Genomic DNA, 18,088 nt, shown 5'->3' with positions numbered 1-18,088 from the left:
TACAACAACGGGAAAAACAGGAAATATGCATTTCCCCGTGAAAGTCAGCTCTGGGGAGCGAAACTGCAAGATTAGAGCCACTTATTCAGGCAGCCTACATCCCAATGTTTACCCAGAGTGCAATGGAAATCAGGACGCCATGATAAACCCCCCCCCACCACCCACCCCCAAAAAAAACCAAAGCAACTCACCTGCTCTGAATGTCCTCCAGCTTGTTGTAGAGTCCCGGCTTGTTGGTGGCTTCGATGATATTCGGAGTTTTGTGAGTCTCGTACGCCAGTTGTTTGAAATCGGCGTCGATGCCCTCGAAGCGATCGGAGTCCTGCAGAGAGAGAATCAGAGGCCAGTGACCACGCGGGCGCCGGTTTCCTCCGTCGAAAGAGCTCGCGCTGATAGCAATTAGCAAACATCTGTGTTTAACGGCCCTTTACCGCTATGTACCGCACTAATGCGATATGTATACTGCTACGTGCTGGAGGCATCACTGGATAATTTCACTCGTGATTAAAAGCATATGGGCCGTGATTGTTACTTAAAGAAGAGGCTAATTTATTCTAATATAAGACATGACACCGAGAGCAATTTGGAGATACTATCCTGCGCCACAAAATCCTGGTTTTTATTTAGAATTCTCCTGACAGCTCATTGTCAGCTCATTGTCAGATGATTGTTTCTAAATCACATCGCGAATAGTTGGACGCGAAAGAGGGGATTTTTTTTTGTTCTTTTCGAAGTCTAACCTCGGGCAGCTGCGAGCGGATGTCCTCGGAGCCGATGAAGATGCTCTCCAGGTGTGACCAGGCCCTCTGCACCTCGAACCAGATGGAGATGACCGCGTCGGCGGTGGAGAGCCGGCGCTGCCAGGACGACACCTCCTCCAGGAAGTGGGCGATGTGCTTGGACGAGAGCATGTTCTGCAGCTGCACCTGGTTGTCCTCCAGCGTCTCGATCAGCTCCTCGTCCGAGCGCACCAGCGGCACGCCCGTGCGGCCGTGCGCCTCGTAGGCCAGCGCCAGGCCCGTCCAGGTGGCGTCCAGCTCGCTCAGCACCTTCTCCATGGCCATCTCCTTGACGGCGCGGTCCACGATGCCGCGCACCTCGTCCTCCACGCGGTGCAGCTCCAGCCGCAGCAGGTCGGCCAGCGTGGTGCCCTCGCCCATGGCGAAGCGGGCGCCGGTGGCCGCCGTCAGCTGGTGCCAGTGGCGCGGGCGGATGGCCGGGTTCTGGAGCTCGGCCACCGCCCGCAGCGAGGTCAGCGTGTTCTTCAGCGTGGCGTCCAGGCCCAGGAAGGCGTCCCAGGCGCGCGCCTCCTTGTCCAGCGCCCGCAGCTCCTTGCTCAGCCGCTTGCACTCCAGGTCCATGGCGTCCACGTCGATGTCGCGCCAGCGCGTGGTCCGCCAGGCGTCCAGGCTGGACTGGACCACCGACGCCAGGTCCCACAGCTCCTTGAGCAGGACCACCTCGCGGCGGCACTGCCGCAGCTGCTTGTAGTCCGAGATGTTGACCTCGAAGAGGCCGGCGGACGCCACCAGAGTAGCCATGGTGGTCTCCTTCTCCAGGATCTGCGTGTGGGCCGTGTTCAACATCTGATACGGATTCTCCGAGTCAAATCTGCGCGGGGAGATGAAGTCAGTATATAATGTACTGCTAATGTAGCCTGGTTAACACCACACCACTTCTGAGAACTCGATTGAGATTGAGAGAGCGGGTCTGGAAAGGCTTCATTGACTTACCATTGATTGGCGCATTGAACTCTTACTAAATTCATTTCAGAAGTGGCAGTAAACACATCTTTCTTGTGAACGAGGTTTTAAATGCAGCTGTTTACTCAATTCCAAAGAAAATACGTGTCAATATCTGTTTAACCCTGTCGCTATCAGCGCAGTCATTGGTTGTGTTGAATACACTTCTATATCTGTCATCATATAAAGCCCGCCCCATGCCGAATACGTTTCTTGGTGATTCAGAAACAGTGTCAATAGTATCTCTGGGAAATTCTAATTTCCCAAATAAGTTTGTCTGGGTTCATCTGGGCTACTATAACTGCTTCACACAGGATTTATCTTTCAATCCCATCTTGTACATTTTAAAAAATATTACGTGGATGGTATCATATATTATAGGTATAGACTGTATACGCAGTATTCTGAGTCCGTACCTGAAAGGTCCATTCTTGCGGAAGTCCTCTCTGAAGGCGTGCTGCTCCACATCAAACGAGGTGCACTTGCGACGCAGACACGCCACCTCGGTGGCCTGCAAGGGAGCCACGTGCTGCTTGACCACTACGGCCTCCTTCTTCAGGTTGGTCCACTTCTCCGGCAGCTCCTGGACAGAGAGGCCGATAAAGCGATGATGTAATAGCACAGCTGATATATTTTACTCGAGCAGGAGAAACACAGGGAGATGTAGAGATAAAAACAGCCCCTTTTTAGGAGCTGAAGTACGTAAATATTAAAATCGAGTTCAACAAGAGTTTTTGATCTTGGCTGTGTGTGTGTGGTATCAAAGCCGTAGGTTTTCAAAAATACACCCCACTACCAGAGGCGGACATCCCGGGTTCCAGAAAGTACAAGTCCTGACGTATATTCTTTCTACCTGTGCACTTAAGACAGGTGATATCACTAATCATCTGATCTACCTGGCAGTTAAATAGGATGAGCTGGTTTACTAAGCGGCTGGATCAAATACTTTACTTTCTGAACCCGGAATGTCCGTCTACCCACTACTGTGAATTTCCACAATATACACTAATCCAGCGAAACACGGAAGTAACACAAAACCGCCATTACTGCGTGACTGGCTGCTAAGAAATTAGCCCGTTGGTTCCATAGGCGGCTGTTGCAGAGGTTAGCTGTCATTAATACACGTCTTAATACCTTATGTTGTTAAAAAATTACCTTCATTGGTAAGTTTTGGCACAGTCTGACATCATTGATCCAATGTTCCCTTTCACCTGACATTTTCTTTCATGAGCGGGATCTCTTATTAGACATTCTCTGACAGGATGCTTTCATTGAAAAGCACAGGCAAGAGTCACTCGTCACACTCGCAGGCACGCAGTAATGGCGATATTCAAGATGGCAGCGCCCATAAAGTTCGCGCTGGATTAGTGTATAAGACAGCTGTTGTTGTAAATGTACAGTGTTTCACATACTGAAGGAGAACAGACGAGATGTGTTAACGTACCTCAAGCTGCTTGTAGACCACCTCTGGCAGCTCCTGTTCGTAGGTCTTGAGCAGGTCGATGGTGTGCTGCAGTGGCTCGAACATCTCGTCCGTGCTGCTCTGCCTCTCCTTCACCGCCAGCAGGTGACCCATGACCTCCACCAGGCCACCGTAGTCGCCCTCTGCCACGCTCGTGCCCAGCCCAGCCTTTGTGACTTGAATGAAGTCCTCCAGGTCAGACAGACTAACAGCAAGAGACAGAAAGGGATTGGTCACAAGTCAGAGTAAATATTACGAGTCGTGGCAATAAATGCCAGACTCCCTTACAGTATGTGTGCGATATTGTGCAAACAGTCTTACTGTATTTGTATGATCATTTGAAACTAGTCTCAGCATTCCATCTAAACATATCCATCATTCACAACTCATTTGTAAATAGACCACAATACTGGTGATAAAAAGAAATACTGGCAGCATAAGAAAATGCTTCAACATTTTCAAGCATACTGAAAATCATTCTGTTACCCCCCATCACAGGCAAATGGTTTGTATACACACTGACGACATGTAATGGGCTATTTGCATGAAAGGCTCTAATATGCTCATTTCTTTTCCGGCGGAGCCAGGTGTGTTTGAACCTGTCGCTCTTGCTAATGTAATTAGTGTCTACACGGACCCGGTTGGGTGTTGCACCTAGCACTAGCGGCAGGTTCAAACACACCTGGCTCCGCCGGAAAAGAAATGAGCGTATTAGCCTATTTCACAAGATGTCGCCACTGTGTAAACTAACTTCCTCCGGAACAGCTCAGTCTATTAGGAAAGACAGAAACAGGAAGATGTTTTACCCTGCAAATTAAGGCATCATTAACATCAACTAGGCCAGACACCTGGGCCCTGTAACTCGAAAAATCAAACTTAACTTTACGTTACGCATGGCTTACGAACTCGTAAATCATAACGATCCGGGTGTAACTGAAACTTGTCGTTTCACACTGTGAAATTGGCTCGTTAGAGCCTTTCGCGCAAGTAGCCCATAACGCTACCTGTTTGTGACGTGGTCAATGAGGTGCTGTTTGAACATGAGGCTCCACTTCTTGACCGTGTTGAGCAGGGCGCTCTTGAAGGCCCGCGCGTCCAGCCGCATCCAGCCGTGGACCACATGCACGGCCTCCAGCTGCAGCACCTCGCCGTGGACGCGCTCGTACGCGTCCACCTGCTCGCGGAAGCCGGCCAGCGCGGGCGGCGACTCGGGCACGCCGTCCTCGGCGTGCGCCTCGATCTCCTCGCCGGTGAGCGCGTGGCCGTAGAGCAGGAACTGGCGCAGGAACTCCCGGCGGTCGTCCACGTAGAGGTAGGCGAAGCGCTCGTGGGCGTCGCGCAGCTCGCAGCAGCGGCCGGCCACCGCCTGCACGCGCTCAGTGAGGAGCTGACGCATGTCCGCCAGGTCGGCCATGTCCTCCATATCCGCCTGCAGGGGGAGAGAAAGAGATAGAGAGAGAGAGAGATATAGGTAGAGAGAGAGAAAGAGCGAGAGAGAGAGAGAGAAATATGTAGAGAGAAAGTGCGAGAGAGATAGAGAGAAAAAGAGCGAGAGAGAGAGAAAGAGAGAGGGAGAAAGAAAGAAAGAGAGAGAGAGAGAAAGAAAGAGAGAGGGGAGAGTGGGAGAGAGAGAGAAAGAGAGAGAGAGAGAGAGAGAGAACAAGACATTGCTATGAGTCCGTGGCATGTTATGCTACAGTATATGTTTGACAGAACATGCAAATAGAAAATCAATGGCAACATATGTTATGGTCTTTAAATCAGCGCTATAGAGTCATAAAGAATCTCATGTAGTATAACTAGGGACCTTATCCTGCAATCCCCATCACTGATAAAAGATGGATTACATTCTAACTGGAGTCTTTTGGCTATATAATTGGAGATGGGTAACTAGTTGGACAGCCAGGACAAATAGTGTGAACAACAGGTTTATCTGTCCTTCAAATATAAACATACTGTATACCGGTATACTGTATACAGCACCAGAAAAACAATTTAAAGATGGCAATGGCTGTATATGGTTGCTTGAGATGATTCAGGGTAACTGGTTGGGAGTGTAGACTGTGTTCAAGCTGTGCAGCAAATATCACACTACATCTGGGTGATCAGAGATCTATCACACAAGAGTCAGGTACACAATGACATTTACAAGGAAAAAGGTCTCAGGTCTTATTAGGGAAATTGGGTCAAACTTGGGAGATTTCAGTCTGAACTGAACTACAAATGAAAAGCAGGTGTAAAAGGTTACACTCAATACCACAGAGTGAGTCACACTCCAAGTGTTGCTAAAGCATGCTGGGGAAATTGATCACATCTTGCAGTTATGCAGTGACCTCAAAGAGAGAAAACACTAAATCAGGAGTCAAAATCCGAGAGAAAACAATCAACGCTGCAACTTCGCGAGAGCACGCCATCCCCAGTCCCATGTATGGGTTTGTTCACGCCACGGCGAGGGATATTGAGTGTCACAGACCTCGGACGTCAGCACTTCGAGATCGCCGAGCGAGCTTTTTTGGAGCGTCGACAAAGGCGTTGACGTCAGGTGTGCGAAATTCCTGCGTGCCCGAGCGGTCAGACTTTAAATACGACCGTGTTCCAAAACAAAAAACACAATCTGGGCCCGGACCGTCCTGATTGCACTCTGGCAGAACATCCGCGGCAACGACGTGCGCGCACACACCTGGTAATGCGGGAAGACGCCGTGCTCGGCCAGGCGAGGCACGAGGGAGGCGATGCGGTACACGTCGTTGATGAGGCCCTCCACCAGGTCGTAGAAACCGTCCACCGCGCCAAACTCCAGGGAGGGACGGAAGACCATGTCGGGCGGCTGGAGGTCCAACTGGGCCTCGAACAGCGGAGCCAGTCCAGCTCTTTGGTCTGGTGGTGATAGGAGAAGACAGCGGCGGTCAGAGACAGGAATGATTTAAGACAATTTACAAGTCTGCGCTGTGTTAGGCCTGAGTCACGAAGGAACGTGCCAGTGTTGTCCAGGAGGAACTTGAGGGAGCTTTCGATACTGTTGAAAAATCCGTCGATCACCATTTCATCGATGTAGTCCACATAGGCCCTCCATTCTGGCGAGACAGGGTCGGCCTTAAATAGCTCCAGATTTTTCTGAGAGAACATAACAACATTAGGACACAGACAACACAAGCTTGCATATTCTTGATGCACCAAGTGTATCCCTACTTGCCATATGTAGAGTATAATCTCTGTGTTAGTAATATAGTTACAGTTAATATTCTTATTCTTATTTCCAGTTGGTTGCTTTTATATAATTGACGCTCTTACCATGTGTATTGTTAACCATTTCTTTATTGTTAGTAAGTATACTATACCGTACTATACTATACTAATCTACTGTATACTATACTATACTATACTATACTACACTATCCACAGTAACCAGTAAACAGTAAAGACTACATATATCCTTTTCTAGCCACAGTGAAACCATGCCCTCATGGTGAATTCCTCCTGGAGCTACCTGGACCAGGGCGTGGATTTTGACCCCCGAGTCTCGTATGTGTGCGTAGCATTTCTCCAGCCGCTCGGCGCGGTCCTCCAGGTTCAGGAGGCTGTCCTTCTTGCCCTCTCTCCTCTCAAAGATGGGCGTCCCCCAGGTCTTCATCACGCCCTGGATCTGCTCCACGTGGTCTTTGGTCCTCTGCAAGCTGTTCTCCAGCTCACGCACGGCATCGCGGACCCTCTGGATGTACTCCCAGATGCCTGTGTCGGGGTTACAGGGCAGACCAGGAGGAGGTGAGGTGAAGATAGATAAATAGATAGATAGATAGATAGATAGATAGATAGATAGATACTTTATTGATCCCCAAGGGGAAATTCAAGAAGGGCTCTCAACATGATGAGGGTTGTTTGTTACGCAGCCTGATCTTCAAAGCTAATAGTTGGCATATCTTAATTAATGGTAATGGTCTGCTATTAGCTAATCAAAAGGTCATATTTTATCATTTGGTCATTGTGTGCACTGGTAGTTTGTGTCAAATGTAAAGTCAGTTTTGTTTTGTTTTTAACTAAAAAATGAATTTGTAAGAAAAAATTAAAATTAAAATCAAATGGAAGTTGTGCAGTGCAGAGTTACTGCAGAGGGGGTTCAGTATATGTCTTTGCAACAATTTCAAGACTTTGCAACCATTTGTGACTGCCACAACACTTTTTATTCCCCAGCTGCCAAAAGGCGCATGATGCAATTCCGGAGATTTCCACTGAATGGAGGAAAGCGTTGAGAATTTCAAATGTCAGGAGACTATAATGTTTTATGTATGTTTTTTCAGAGGGTAATGGCCTTGCTCAATATGGAGACTGTCAGAGCTGTTCTTGTGGGAATGATGAGCCTAGCCCAGCCAAGAGACAGCAAACGGTTACAGTGGATAGCATCAATGATTGAACATCTGCCGCTGTGCGTCATGAAACTAATGTAGATGGTCTGGCTTGCCTAGTGAGTAGACGGAAGACTAGTAGGGACAATGGCATCCAAATGACTGCATGTAATTCTGAGACACTGGCTGGGGTTCCGTCCAACTCATTTGCATCTTTTAAGAGCATTTATGAAAATGTGGCCAAAATAAATGTGAGTCTATGCGTGCCTCCATCCATTCTGTTTCGGAATGGCAAATGGACAATCTCTAAATCATAGGAAGAGTTGTGAACAGCTGCGGGTTCAAGATGAGGATTTAAGGGCAAATTAAACGAGGAAACACGATAAAAATCTCAACAAATGCAATCTGATTGGGAGATTATCCAACACCCTCTAGCGAATTGATTTCTTATTCGTCCTCGAAGATTTTATGCTAATTTGAAAGCATTTCCACACTGGATTTACTATTCTATTGGTCAGAATTTGTATTAAAAAGTTGGATGGAGGCCCAGGCTAAAATATGACTGCTAAAAGTGGGAAGCTAACGTATCAGCTACTGTAGGATGAAGTATATTTAAACAAGAAGAATCACACATATAATCACACAACAACACACAGACACAGACACAGACACAGATGAAGACACAGACGTAGACACACACACACACACACACACACACACAGACAGACAAACACAGACAGACACAGACAGACAAACACAAACAGACAAACAGACAAACACAGACAGACACACACACACACACACACACACACACACACACAAACGAGACACACAGACACATACACTCCGTCCCCCTACCCTTGCTGTTCCAGTTCATGGACTCCTCTGCCTCCCTCAGCTGCACATCGATCTCCCGCAGCTGACTCCGGATCAGCGGGAACTCCACCTCCAGCACCGAGCGCGTCACCTTGTTGTACCAGCCGGCCGTCAGCTCCATGTTGGCCACGTACTGCCAGAAGAGCTCCTTGCCGGAGTAGACGTCGGCGGCCATGTCCGGGATCACCTCGGCCTGCCGGGCCTCCAGGTACTTCACCTCTCGCAGGACGGACACCAGCTGCCGGCCACAGACAGTGGACACTAATGAGGGTCACGCTCTAATGGAGCCTCGGCCTCCCCAACACTGCACTTGATCAATACCACGGCACGGCCGTAAGGGATGTGTATTAGTCAGGCAGAGTTGCCCACTGGGGTCACTGCCATTGCTGTTTAGAGATCAGTGAAGAGAACTGATATCGTTTCAAGAGCAGCACAAAGTAGCATACACAGTTGTGCTGTACAGTAATTGTATTGTAATATCCATAACCTAGTGGATGCCTACATTTAGTTGGGATCAATAAAGTATCTGTCTGTCTGTCTGTCTGTCTGTACAGTATACAATCGATATGTGAAATGTTTGAAGTGCTATATGTTGTGGGGCCAAAGATGAATTTCCACAGTAGTGGACAATAGAGACTTCTAATCACTTCGGCTCAGCTGTTTTAGCTCAATTGTTGTACTTTGTCCAGATTGAAAAACATTTCACTTCAACTTTGTGTCTTTACCATAAATCCCCTAAATACACTTTAATACTGTATGTCTCAAATGCAGTACAGTTTTTAGGGTAGGTTTTTTCAACAGCATGTAAGTCTCATTTCATCCACCTCAATAATTGTTATGACAGCACATGTTTTCATTCAGTGACAGCATATTAAAATGTGACATAATTTGTCCTGGCATCTAACATTGTGAGAGGTTTCATGACAATTACCATAAGCGATAACATGAGACGCCTACACAAAACGCAATTAGCCTACGCACTAAATAAATATCATGAGCAATAAACGTAGGTTGCAAAATGCACTCACATTGTAGGTTATAATGGCATGCTTTTGCCTTACGACAAAGGGTTCAACTCAAGTTTACCCTAAATTATTTAAACAGTAGACTAAATACGCAACAGGGCTAAGGTAAGTATTCCCCTTATTTCTGTGGCATACCAATGTGCATATGCACACGTGCAAAAAAATCTACAATGAATCATATATGATTCACACATGAAATGTGCATGCAGAAAATGGGAGAGACAGACTGTGCTGTATGTGTGTCAAGTGTGATATATATGACTTATAGATTATATAGGATGTAGTGAACAAGAAAGACCAGATGGGCCGAATTAGATGATCATGATGTTCAGCAATGTGCGTAGGTCAATCCTTATCAATGTTTCAGGATTTATATTTCCATTACAAAAAAAAGAAACTCTAAGAAAGCTGTTTTTCCAAAAAGATTGGTGGAAATGTCCTTTAGTGAAAAGCAGCACATATTACATGAGCACAGTCATGTCTCCTTTGGCATTTGTCTGTGCGTTCATTTATTTGTTTTTGGAGTTTTTTGTTTTTTTTTATCTCAAGAGTATTTTATCGCTGTGTTTATAGCTTAGCCCATCTGTTGCCTGTGTTACCTGAGGGTTGAAGTTAACGCTGATGAGCCTGGTGGCCTGGTCTCGGCAGATGAGCGGCTGGTTGAGGTTGTACTGAGAATTCTCCCCCACGGACTCTGTCCACTGGTCATACAGCTGCGTGCAGTACCTGAGGAGAGAGACAAACACATCGAACCACATGACAGAGATCGGACCACATGACATAGCTCTGTCTGTTTACTGTTCTGAGGACAGTCTTTAATGGTGCGCTGTTTATGCATCGGTCACACCAGTGGTTTGTGGTCACATCAGGTGGTCTTACAAATAGTCACAAAACAAAACCATTTAATGGCAATGTTAACATTCCACACAAATAGCCTGTGTTACTAGCCAGTCACAATTAACCTGTGATTAGTTTAAAATGGCATAGTAGTAGTCCTCACTATGCTTTTTACAATGTAGTAGCCACGGCAGTCTGATACATATTGAACCTGCCGACCTGTCTGAATGTTAAAAAGGAAAACAAGTTGGGAAGGAAACTGCAAAGACTATTTTGATAACAAGACTTGTTATAAAGTCTTGACAGCCTGAGGGTGAAATTAATTCATGTACAGATATTTCACCAGACAATAAATAAGGTCTTTATGGATTGCAAGACATGCAGGAAATATGCGTGATTTTGTGATGTTAAATACAGGCTTTTGCAGAATGATTTATTTCACTATACAAAACCAGCCTATTACGAATGTTTGCTCTCTTTTAGCACTGTTGCTGTTTCACTGTTTCCTGGTGTTGAATCACCCTCCAACAAAAAGATGCATATAGATTTATATTGGATTATTTGCCATAAAAAAAACGAAGGGTTTTTTTGAGGCAAATTGAATTTTGAGTGCTCTGCTCAATATTACATTTTTTTTCTCGTGTTTTGTTTTTTTCCTTTTCCCCTCCATCTGGGTTTAGGGTTAATTGCCATTCGGAGACTCCAGAGTCTGTGTTCAGGCAATCAAACAGTTCCACTGTACTCATAAATCACACACCCCCATGTCAGGAAGGCAACTACTGGAGATGGTTCTAATTGGACTAACCTCATTGCTGTGTGCAATACCAGTGATTACCTGCTCCTAACAAGAGACTTCTCCTCCAGACTACAGAGGAACAGCGGAGAGAACGCAGACCTACATCTCGAGGTTAAGTCATTTATTTTTAATCAGCAGAGACACACACACACATACACACACACACACACAGACACACACAGACACACACACACACACACACACAGAGCTAGAGACTAACATATAAACACAACAACACAACAGAGACACAAGTGTGTGGACACACATATACAGTCTAACAAAGACCTCCGCATTCACACACATGCACACACGCACACACACACACGAACACAGCCGCGATTTATTCTTTTAAAGGAATAGCTGAACAGTAAACAGACAAAAAAAATCCTCCATATTCCATCTGTGTTGTGCGATGCATGTGTGCTTTCTAACGGCATAATTCCCGGCGCGCAAATGAGCCAGCACCACTGGCGCTAGCTAGCGCACACGGAACACGAGGCCCTGGGGTAATCATCTACTGACACCAATATTTTAAACGAGCAAATAAATCAAAAGCAGGGCACTTGACTCTCTCTCTCTCTCTCTCTCTCTCTCTCTCTCTCCCCTCTCCTGAAACGTGAACGCACCACTTAATCCCCTTTCGGTTTACCACTTCTCCGCCGCCTGTTCCAGAACCCCTCTTCATCCCCAAACACATGCCAGCACGAATTCCAGGTGTGATACTAGCCACACTGGCATGGCAACTGAACGCATATGAGCGGCGTTATCGCTAAATATGCGATAACATCGCGTGGTGTTGTGATGCTTGCTGATAGCGGGATTATCTAGGGGGGGAAAGATGATGAATGGCTCTGTTTTCACACTCAGGGAGACGAGTGTAGCCGAGATGAAGGGCCAGGACAGAGGGGGCAGATATATTGGCCGGTAAATCACAGATAGATAGAGCATCTCGACAGGGATCTCCAGGCCGACTAACCTTTTCAGCAGCTGCAGGAGTTCATCGTGCTTCTGGATCATTCTGTGTCCTTCGGCTGACTCCATACATCTGTTTGGAAAAAAAAATGTGTGTGTAGTTCAGGTGAATAACAATTTTGCCCACCACTGTCAAAAAATGGTGAATGGTGAAACCTCAATAGGCCACCTGCTTTAGTCTCTGTAATATCAAATATGGCTACTAACAAAAGTAGAGAGCCTGATTTAAAACTCAGATTAGACATGGAAGAAACTAATTAGCTTGGCATTCAGAACTCATTCAGACCACAAAAAATGAATAACCATGGAGCAATTACACTGTGGAGAATCATTTCAATATGCTCCAAACTGATTTAGAGGAGCAATACTAGAAATGCTCTAAAAGTATTCTGATGATTGCCATACGGGTGCGTGATGTATCTGAAGTTATTAAACGGGACTTGGATACGCTCCTGCAGCTGCCGTGCCCACTGCAGTCCTCCGGACACCACTGGCATGTTCTTGCTGACCGGACAGTAACCTGGGAACACACACACACACACACACACACAGACACACAGACACACAGACACACAGACACACACACGCACACACGCACACACGCACACACGCACACACGCACACACGCACACACGCACACACACACACACACACACACACACACACACACACACACACACACACAGACACACAGACACAAACACACGCACGCACACACGCACACACACACACACACACACACACACACACACACACACACACAGCGTGCAGAGAACAATGACACAGCACATCAATAAACACATAATGCTCAGGGAACAATGCTGGGATCAGAGATGCAGAGGGGCATAATCCAGATATAGCGATCAGAAGCCCTTTGGGGCATTTTGAATTCCAACCATCTGGAATTGCTAATTAGCTCATTTTCTTCTCGCACATTTTCAAAATGGGTGAAGCAGAAACATGGCAGCCAGGTCATTCACCTGAGCATGACCTCTTAAGACTTGTAAAAAAATTCTACTCAGGTAATCTTGAGATTTTCCCTTTTTCTTTGAAATCCCCCACCCCTCCGATCCCCCTCTCTGATACGTATAATAAATGAACGTGCATCGAGGAACAGTGCTGAGTGCCGAATCTCACCCATTTTCTCCACCATCTGGGTCTGTTTTCTGAAGAGCAGTTTGCAGCAGTCGAGCTCGCGGTCGTACATGCGAATGAGGAGCGGGTACTTTTCGTGGGCATCAGCAGCAATCAGAGGCCTTTCCAACAGGCTGCCAAACATATCCAGCACCTGGAGGTGTGAAGGAGACCATAAACTATGCAGAACCTTACACCAACTCACAGCAAGCAGTACTCTAAAACACTATGTCTATGGCCCATGGCTTGGAACTATCCTCATAGATCCTCACAGATCACTCACCCCTACAAGAGTTACACTGTGGAAGGGAGGGAAGTTAGGAAGGGAAATCAATATCACTTTGGTATTATCTGTCTATATGGCACATGGCTTCGAAGTATCCTCATACTTATAAGGGAAGTCGACAGTCTGGTATGTAGCATGTACTCTACATGATTTAGGTAATGACCTTAAAGGCATGCTCTAAGCCAGAGGCATCATCAAATGCTTGGGAGAAGATGGCACCTAGACGGCGATCTGTGTCTTCAACCTTGCGCTGGAATTCGGTTACATCAGTTTCAAACTCCTAAAAGGGAGAAAGAGAAATGTGAAAAGTGAATTCGTCATGCAACACCTTACTGTGACTTGGTCTCACAAAACAACGCCAGACACCTCATGCTCTATTTATAAACAGTGAGGAGAGTTTTTTCTCTTTTTTTTGTAGTGTTGACATCTTCATCTTCGGATCTTGAGATTTTAATGCTCCACTGAATAATTACCTGGTTGTTGACGTCAAGGCTGTCGTACGGCTTTTCCACCAGAACTTTGAACCTCTCCATAAACTCCTCATGCAACCACTGGACCTGCTGGCTGAGGGCTTTGCCGCGGATGCCTCCAAACTCGATCTTCTCCAACTTCATCATATCAACAGCCGTCAGCAACAATTTCTGTGATCAATTAAAAAAAAAACATCACAGGAGAAACACCCAGTAAAGGGCCTGATGATTGTAAGGAAAAAACTGGCATCTAAAGCATAGCGTGATTCTATTTGATCTACATAACTACAGTCATTAAAATTCAAAAACTCAATAATGATGTTGAATGAGCGGTAAGCTGAAGCCCTCAAAATAATTATCTTCAATACTTTTGAGGTCACTGCAGAAATTGTGGAAGTGATGTTGAAATCAAAGAATGTATCACAAATTGATTTGTATTTGTATCAAGTCCATTTTAATCTACTCTTATGAAGTCTTACAACAAAAGTAGTCATAAAGTGCAGCGTGAAATCCATCTGAAGCTCACAGAGCAGAACTCTAATTCAGAATATATGATGGGAAATGTAACTGGTCGTAATTTCCCCCAGGATAGTGCTTTCACTGCCTTGCCTCGATGGTCCTCAGTCTGTCGATGAAGCGATCCATCCCAGCGAACACCATGATGGGGTGGAAGTCCCATGGCTTAACCTCCTTCCCACCTCTCTGGTACTGGCTCAGGCTGCCCCTGCAGTCCTCGAACGTCTGCTTATAGTGGAGCAGAATATCCAGGGTGGTCTGGGCACGTAGGAGGCTCTCCGCCACGTCTCCTTTCAGAATGTCCTCGGGGTTCAAGTAGCTCTGGGCCTGCGAGAAGATCAGCACTCTTATCTACAGAGGCTTTACGATATCTTTACACACTGATACAGACACGGCTCCCAGCAGCAGTAACAACACATTAGAAAACTAGAATTATGGTTTAATTCTGGAAAAAAAGTACACAGTGTTCGAATCCAATTTGCACTGTAATGCCGTTTTGACAGGATCTGAATCAGGTAATCATGTGTTCTTTTCAAATATAGAATATCATTTGTGTAAAATTACCTGTTTATATTTTCTGCCAAAGCCATAGCACACAGTGAAAATGTCAAGACACTAAATGAAATCGTCATTGTCATACCTGCTGGATGAGAAGGTTACACGTCTCTTGCAGCAGAACAATGACTCTGGCCGGTGTGTTGTAGTACTGAGAGTTTGCCCAGACGAGGCACACCATGTGCATCAGTGGAGCGATCTGACATTTGACCTCACCGAACTCCACATTCCCAATGTCCTCGAAAAGTCGCTCAAGAGGCTTCAGGTGGATGTTGATGTCTCTAGCCTCTTCCAGGGCTGAAATGCCAGGGGGTGTCATGGCAACATTATTCACTAGTTGTGTTGCTGTTTTTCATTTGAACTACCCAAAGCTTTAAGAATATTATATATGCGGGTAAAAAAATACATGTGAAATATTCACCTGTAGAAACATCTTGAAACATGTTTTTAAATGCAGGGTAATAGCTGCTCTCCATTGTGTCCAGAAGCTCCACCATTTTAGCCACTTTAGAAGACTTGAACTGGCTTTGAATGCATTCCAGGTCAGCGTATCTAAACAAAGAAACACCACACCGTAAAGGACTTATCATCCATACCATATAATGATTAAAAATGACCTACAGTGACCTACAACTATGCCTATAAAAGGTGTCAAACAAATCAATATGAAAGAAGAAAATATCTTTTAAAAAGTTCTGAGGGAAAATGCTTCAACGGGCAATTGAAATACAGCACTCTATTCCCTGACACTGAAGTGAAGCATATTGACTGGATGAGAGGAGCTGCCTGATGTCGATCCGAGCTGTCTGAATTTGTGTCAGAACATCTTTAGCATAAAGTCTTTGGTAATACAGAGAGCAGAGTGCTGCCATACCTGTTCCTCCAGAACTGGATCTCCTCATAGGGAGTAGGGCTTTTGCCCTCCTTTAGGGGCTCAGAGGAGTCTCTCTTGAGCACCTCCCGAATCTGGTGACTCCATTCGATCACTACTGTCTCTATGGAATGGATGATGCCCTTATGCACTGTGCTCCCCCTGCCAAAGAGAGAGTCAAGTCAACACTGTTTCTACACACGGAGAACGGAGAAAGCCTATACTGCTCATTAACAGATTTCAAATAAGACTAACTGCATGTACTAGCAGTCACAGTTACAGCAAACACAAGTAAATGAACTTTGTTATATCCTCACCTCTTGTCCCGTTCTAAAACTGCCTGCTCCACTCTCTCAGACCCCAGTGGTAAGGGAAGGAGAGTTTTCCCTTTCACCTGTCCGGCCACCACAAACACATTGTTCTTCAGGGAGTGGATGTGTCGCATTATATCCTGAGACACCACATGAGGCCACTGGTTGTGGTTTCTGCTGTTGGACAGCACAGGGACAACAACCTGAAAGGATCACAGAGATGACTGTAGATGGGCCACCATTCTTTAGAAGGGTGATTTCTTTTAGTTTGACCAAATCCCAAATTAATTCTGCGCCAAGCGCAACAACAGTAACTTTAATGCATGCCGAAGCAACAACAAAAAAAAAAGCCTCTGAACGGACAACGCTCTAATTCCAGTGAAAATATGGAAATGGTTATTTGTATCTGCAATATCCCTGACTGTGCATTGTCTGCATCTTGATTGTTTGGTTGGGGTTTTAAGGGATTTGGGTTTTCTGGGTCTGATGTCAACAAACAAGAATGAAATGTAAACAAGATGACGGGAAAGTAATTGGAAACCATACACTTTGCTTTATGATTCACTTGTAGGCTATGTATCAGCGATTACACAATGAAAACATTTACATTCATCCAAATGTACACAAAATTGTAATGATGCTTTTGTTGAATAACAGAATGAGTTGAATGTGGATATGGGGTTTCAGAGATTTCGGAGCAGAGGCCGCTAAGCTGACTGTCAAATATGGTTCACCAACAGCCCGCCCGCCCGCGAGCGAGCGAGCGAGCGAGCGAGCGAGTCATACGGGAGTAACCATGGCATCAGTCAACTGAAGTGCGCAGACTGCGCACGTTCCTTAACCTTCACTTCATGTGATCGGTCCCAAGATTTTTAATTTAGTGTCAAGTTTTTAATTTTGTGCAAATTCTGTTTGCATTTCGGGTAGGCCTAGTTGTGCATTGATTTATTCTGAGTCTCTTGCTTGCCGTTCAAAGACTTCTACAGACCACGGGTGGCCTAATATTTGGGTGCATGAGATTGTCAACTTACTTCTTCGACCAGCGCAGAGAATTGTTCAAGTGGAACGTAAGACAAGTCTCCGTAGAATAAATTGCTCTTCATTGTGTCAACAGTCAGAGCACTTTTCGTCCGTTTCACAAAGTAAACCGCTTTGTTTTTAGTAGTTGCTGGGAAGCTTAAACTTGGAGCCAATTGCCCAGCTGCGTTCAAGGAAACGACAAGTGTAATGGTTTCCGATTTGTCCAATAAGTCCTGTATTACTTGTTTTTGCTCCTCCACTGAAATGCATTTTTGCCATCGATCGCCTTTCAGCTTCAGAGTTTTTAACACGTAGTCCTCTATGAAATCGTATCTTTTATCAGCCTCCGGCACGTCGTCGTCCTCCATGATTGTAATAGAGTCTCTCCACTATCCAGTGTCCGGCGTGGGAGTGAGAGTTTACTGATTGCTCCCTTGGTACCATAGTAACACTGTTTGCATTAATGAGTCTGTGGTTGCTCTGGGGACACAGTTGCAGGACTCTTTGTATCTGAACCCATTTGTACCATCCCATACAAATGTAGGCCTATAGGTCAACCACATGTTAAAGTCAATGCAATATATGTTTAATCTAGTCATTTTTGCGTAATTACTTATATGGCCTTATGCAAAAATTGTAAGACTTTTCAAGAAACACCGTGATGAATCTGTGAGTTAGACTTTGGTCCACTTGAAAGTTTATTCACGAATTGAGCTGACTGTGTGCATTACGTTTAGAAAATATACATTTATATACCTGTAAGGCCTACAGTACATTATGCTCAAGTTTCTGTCAATTTTACTTCTGCCCATGAGGTGGCGCCTAGGCCTATATAATAGTTACAATTCTGGCGTCTGCAAGATATCCTCTTCCAC

The 18,088-nt window shown here is 45.6% G+C and overlaps 1 protein-coding gene across 1 annotated transcript in view; it reads right to left on the bottom strand.

Moving 5' to 3' along the window:
- dnah9 (dynein, axonemal, heavy chain 9) overlaps positions 1 to 17,581 on the bottom strand; it is a 110,433-nt gene extending 92,852 nt beyond the window's left edge. Inside the window, exons 1-21 of the mRNA XM_062527016.1 lie at positions 17,225 to 17,581; positions 16,200 to 16,396; positions 15,886 to 16,044; positions 15,433 to 15,563; positions 15,097 to 15,308; positions 14,550 to 14,783; positions 13,944 to 14,111; positions 13,634 to 13,750; positions 13,188 to 13,338; positions 12,456 to 12,570; positions 12,055 to 12,123; positions 10,045 to 10,171; positions 8,403 to 8,658; positions 6,692 to 6,933; positions 6,183 to 6,318; positions 5,885 to 6,081; positions 4,209 to 4,633; positions 3,187 to 3,409; positions 2,159 to 2,325; positions 741 to 1,611; positions 192 to 322 (exon numbers count right to left, since the gene is read on the bottom strand). Of these exons, the coding sequence (XP_062383000.1) occupies positions 192 to 322; positions 741 to 1,611; positions 2,159 to 2,325; positions 3,187 to 3,409; positions 4,209 to 4,633; positions 5,885 to 6,081; positions 6,183 to 6,318; positions 6,692 to 6,933; positions 8,403 to 8,658; positions 10,045 to 10,171; positions 12,055 to 12,123; positions 12,456 to 12,570; positions 13,188 to 13,338; positions 13,634 to 13,750; positions 13,944 to 14,111; positions 14,550 to 14,783; positions 15,097 to 15,308; positions 15,433 to 15,563; positions 15,886 to 16,044; positions 16,200 to 16,396; positions 17,225 to 17,581 (4,685 nt within the window). The remainder of the gene's footprint in view (positions 1 to 191; positions 323 to 740; positions 1,612 to 2,158; positions 2,326 to 3,186; positions 3,410 to 4,208; positions 4,634 to 5,884; positions 6,082 to 6,182; positions 6,319 to 6,691; positions 6,934 to 8,402; positions 8,659 to 10,044; positions 10,172 to 12,054; positions 12,124 to 12,455; positions 12,571 to 13,187; positions 13,339 to 13,633; positions 13,751 to 13,943; positions 14,112 to 14,549; positions 14,784 to 15,096; positions 15,309 to 15,432; positions 15,564 to 15,885; positions 16,045 to 16,199; positions 16,397 to 17,224) is intronic.
- Positions 17,582 to 18,088: the final 507 nt, after the last annotated feature.

This window comes from Sardina pilchardus, chromosome 22 (genome assembly GCF_963854185.1).
Source record: "Sardina pilchardus chromosome 22, fSarPil1.1, whole genome shotgun sequence".
NCBI lineage: Eukaryota > Metazoa > Chordata > Actinopteri > Clupeiformes > Clupeidae > Sardina > Sardina pilchardus.
The sequence above is the reverse complement of the archived record's forward strand: the minus strand, read 5'-3'. Positions and strand labels throughout refer to the sequence as shown.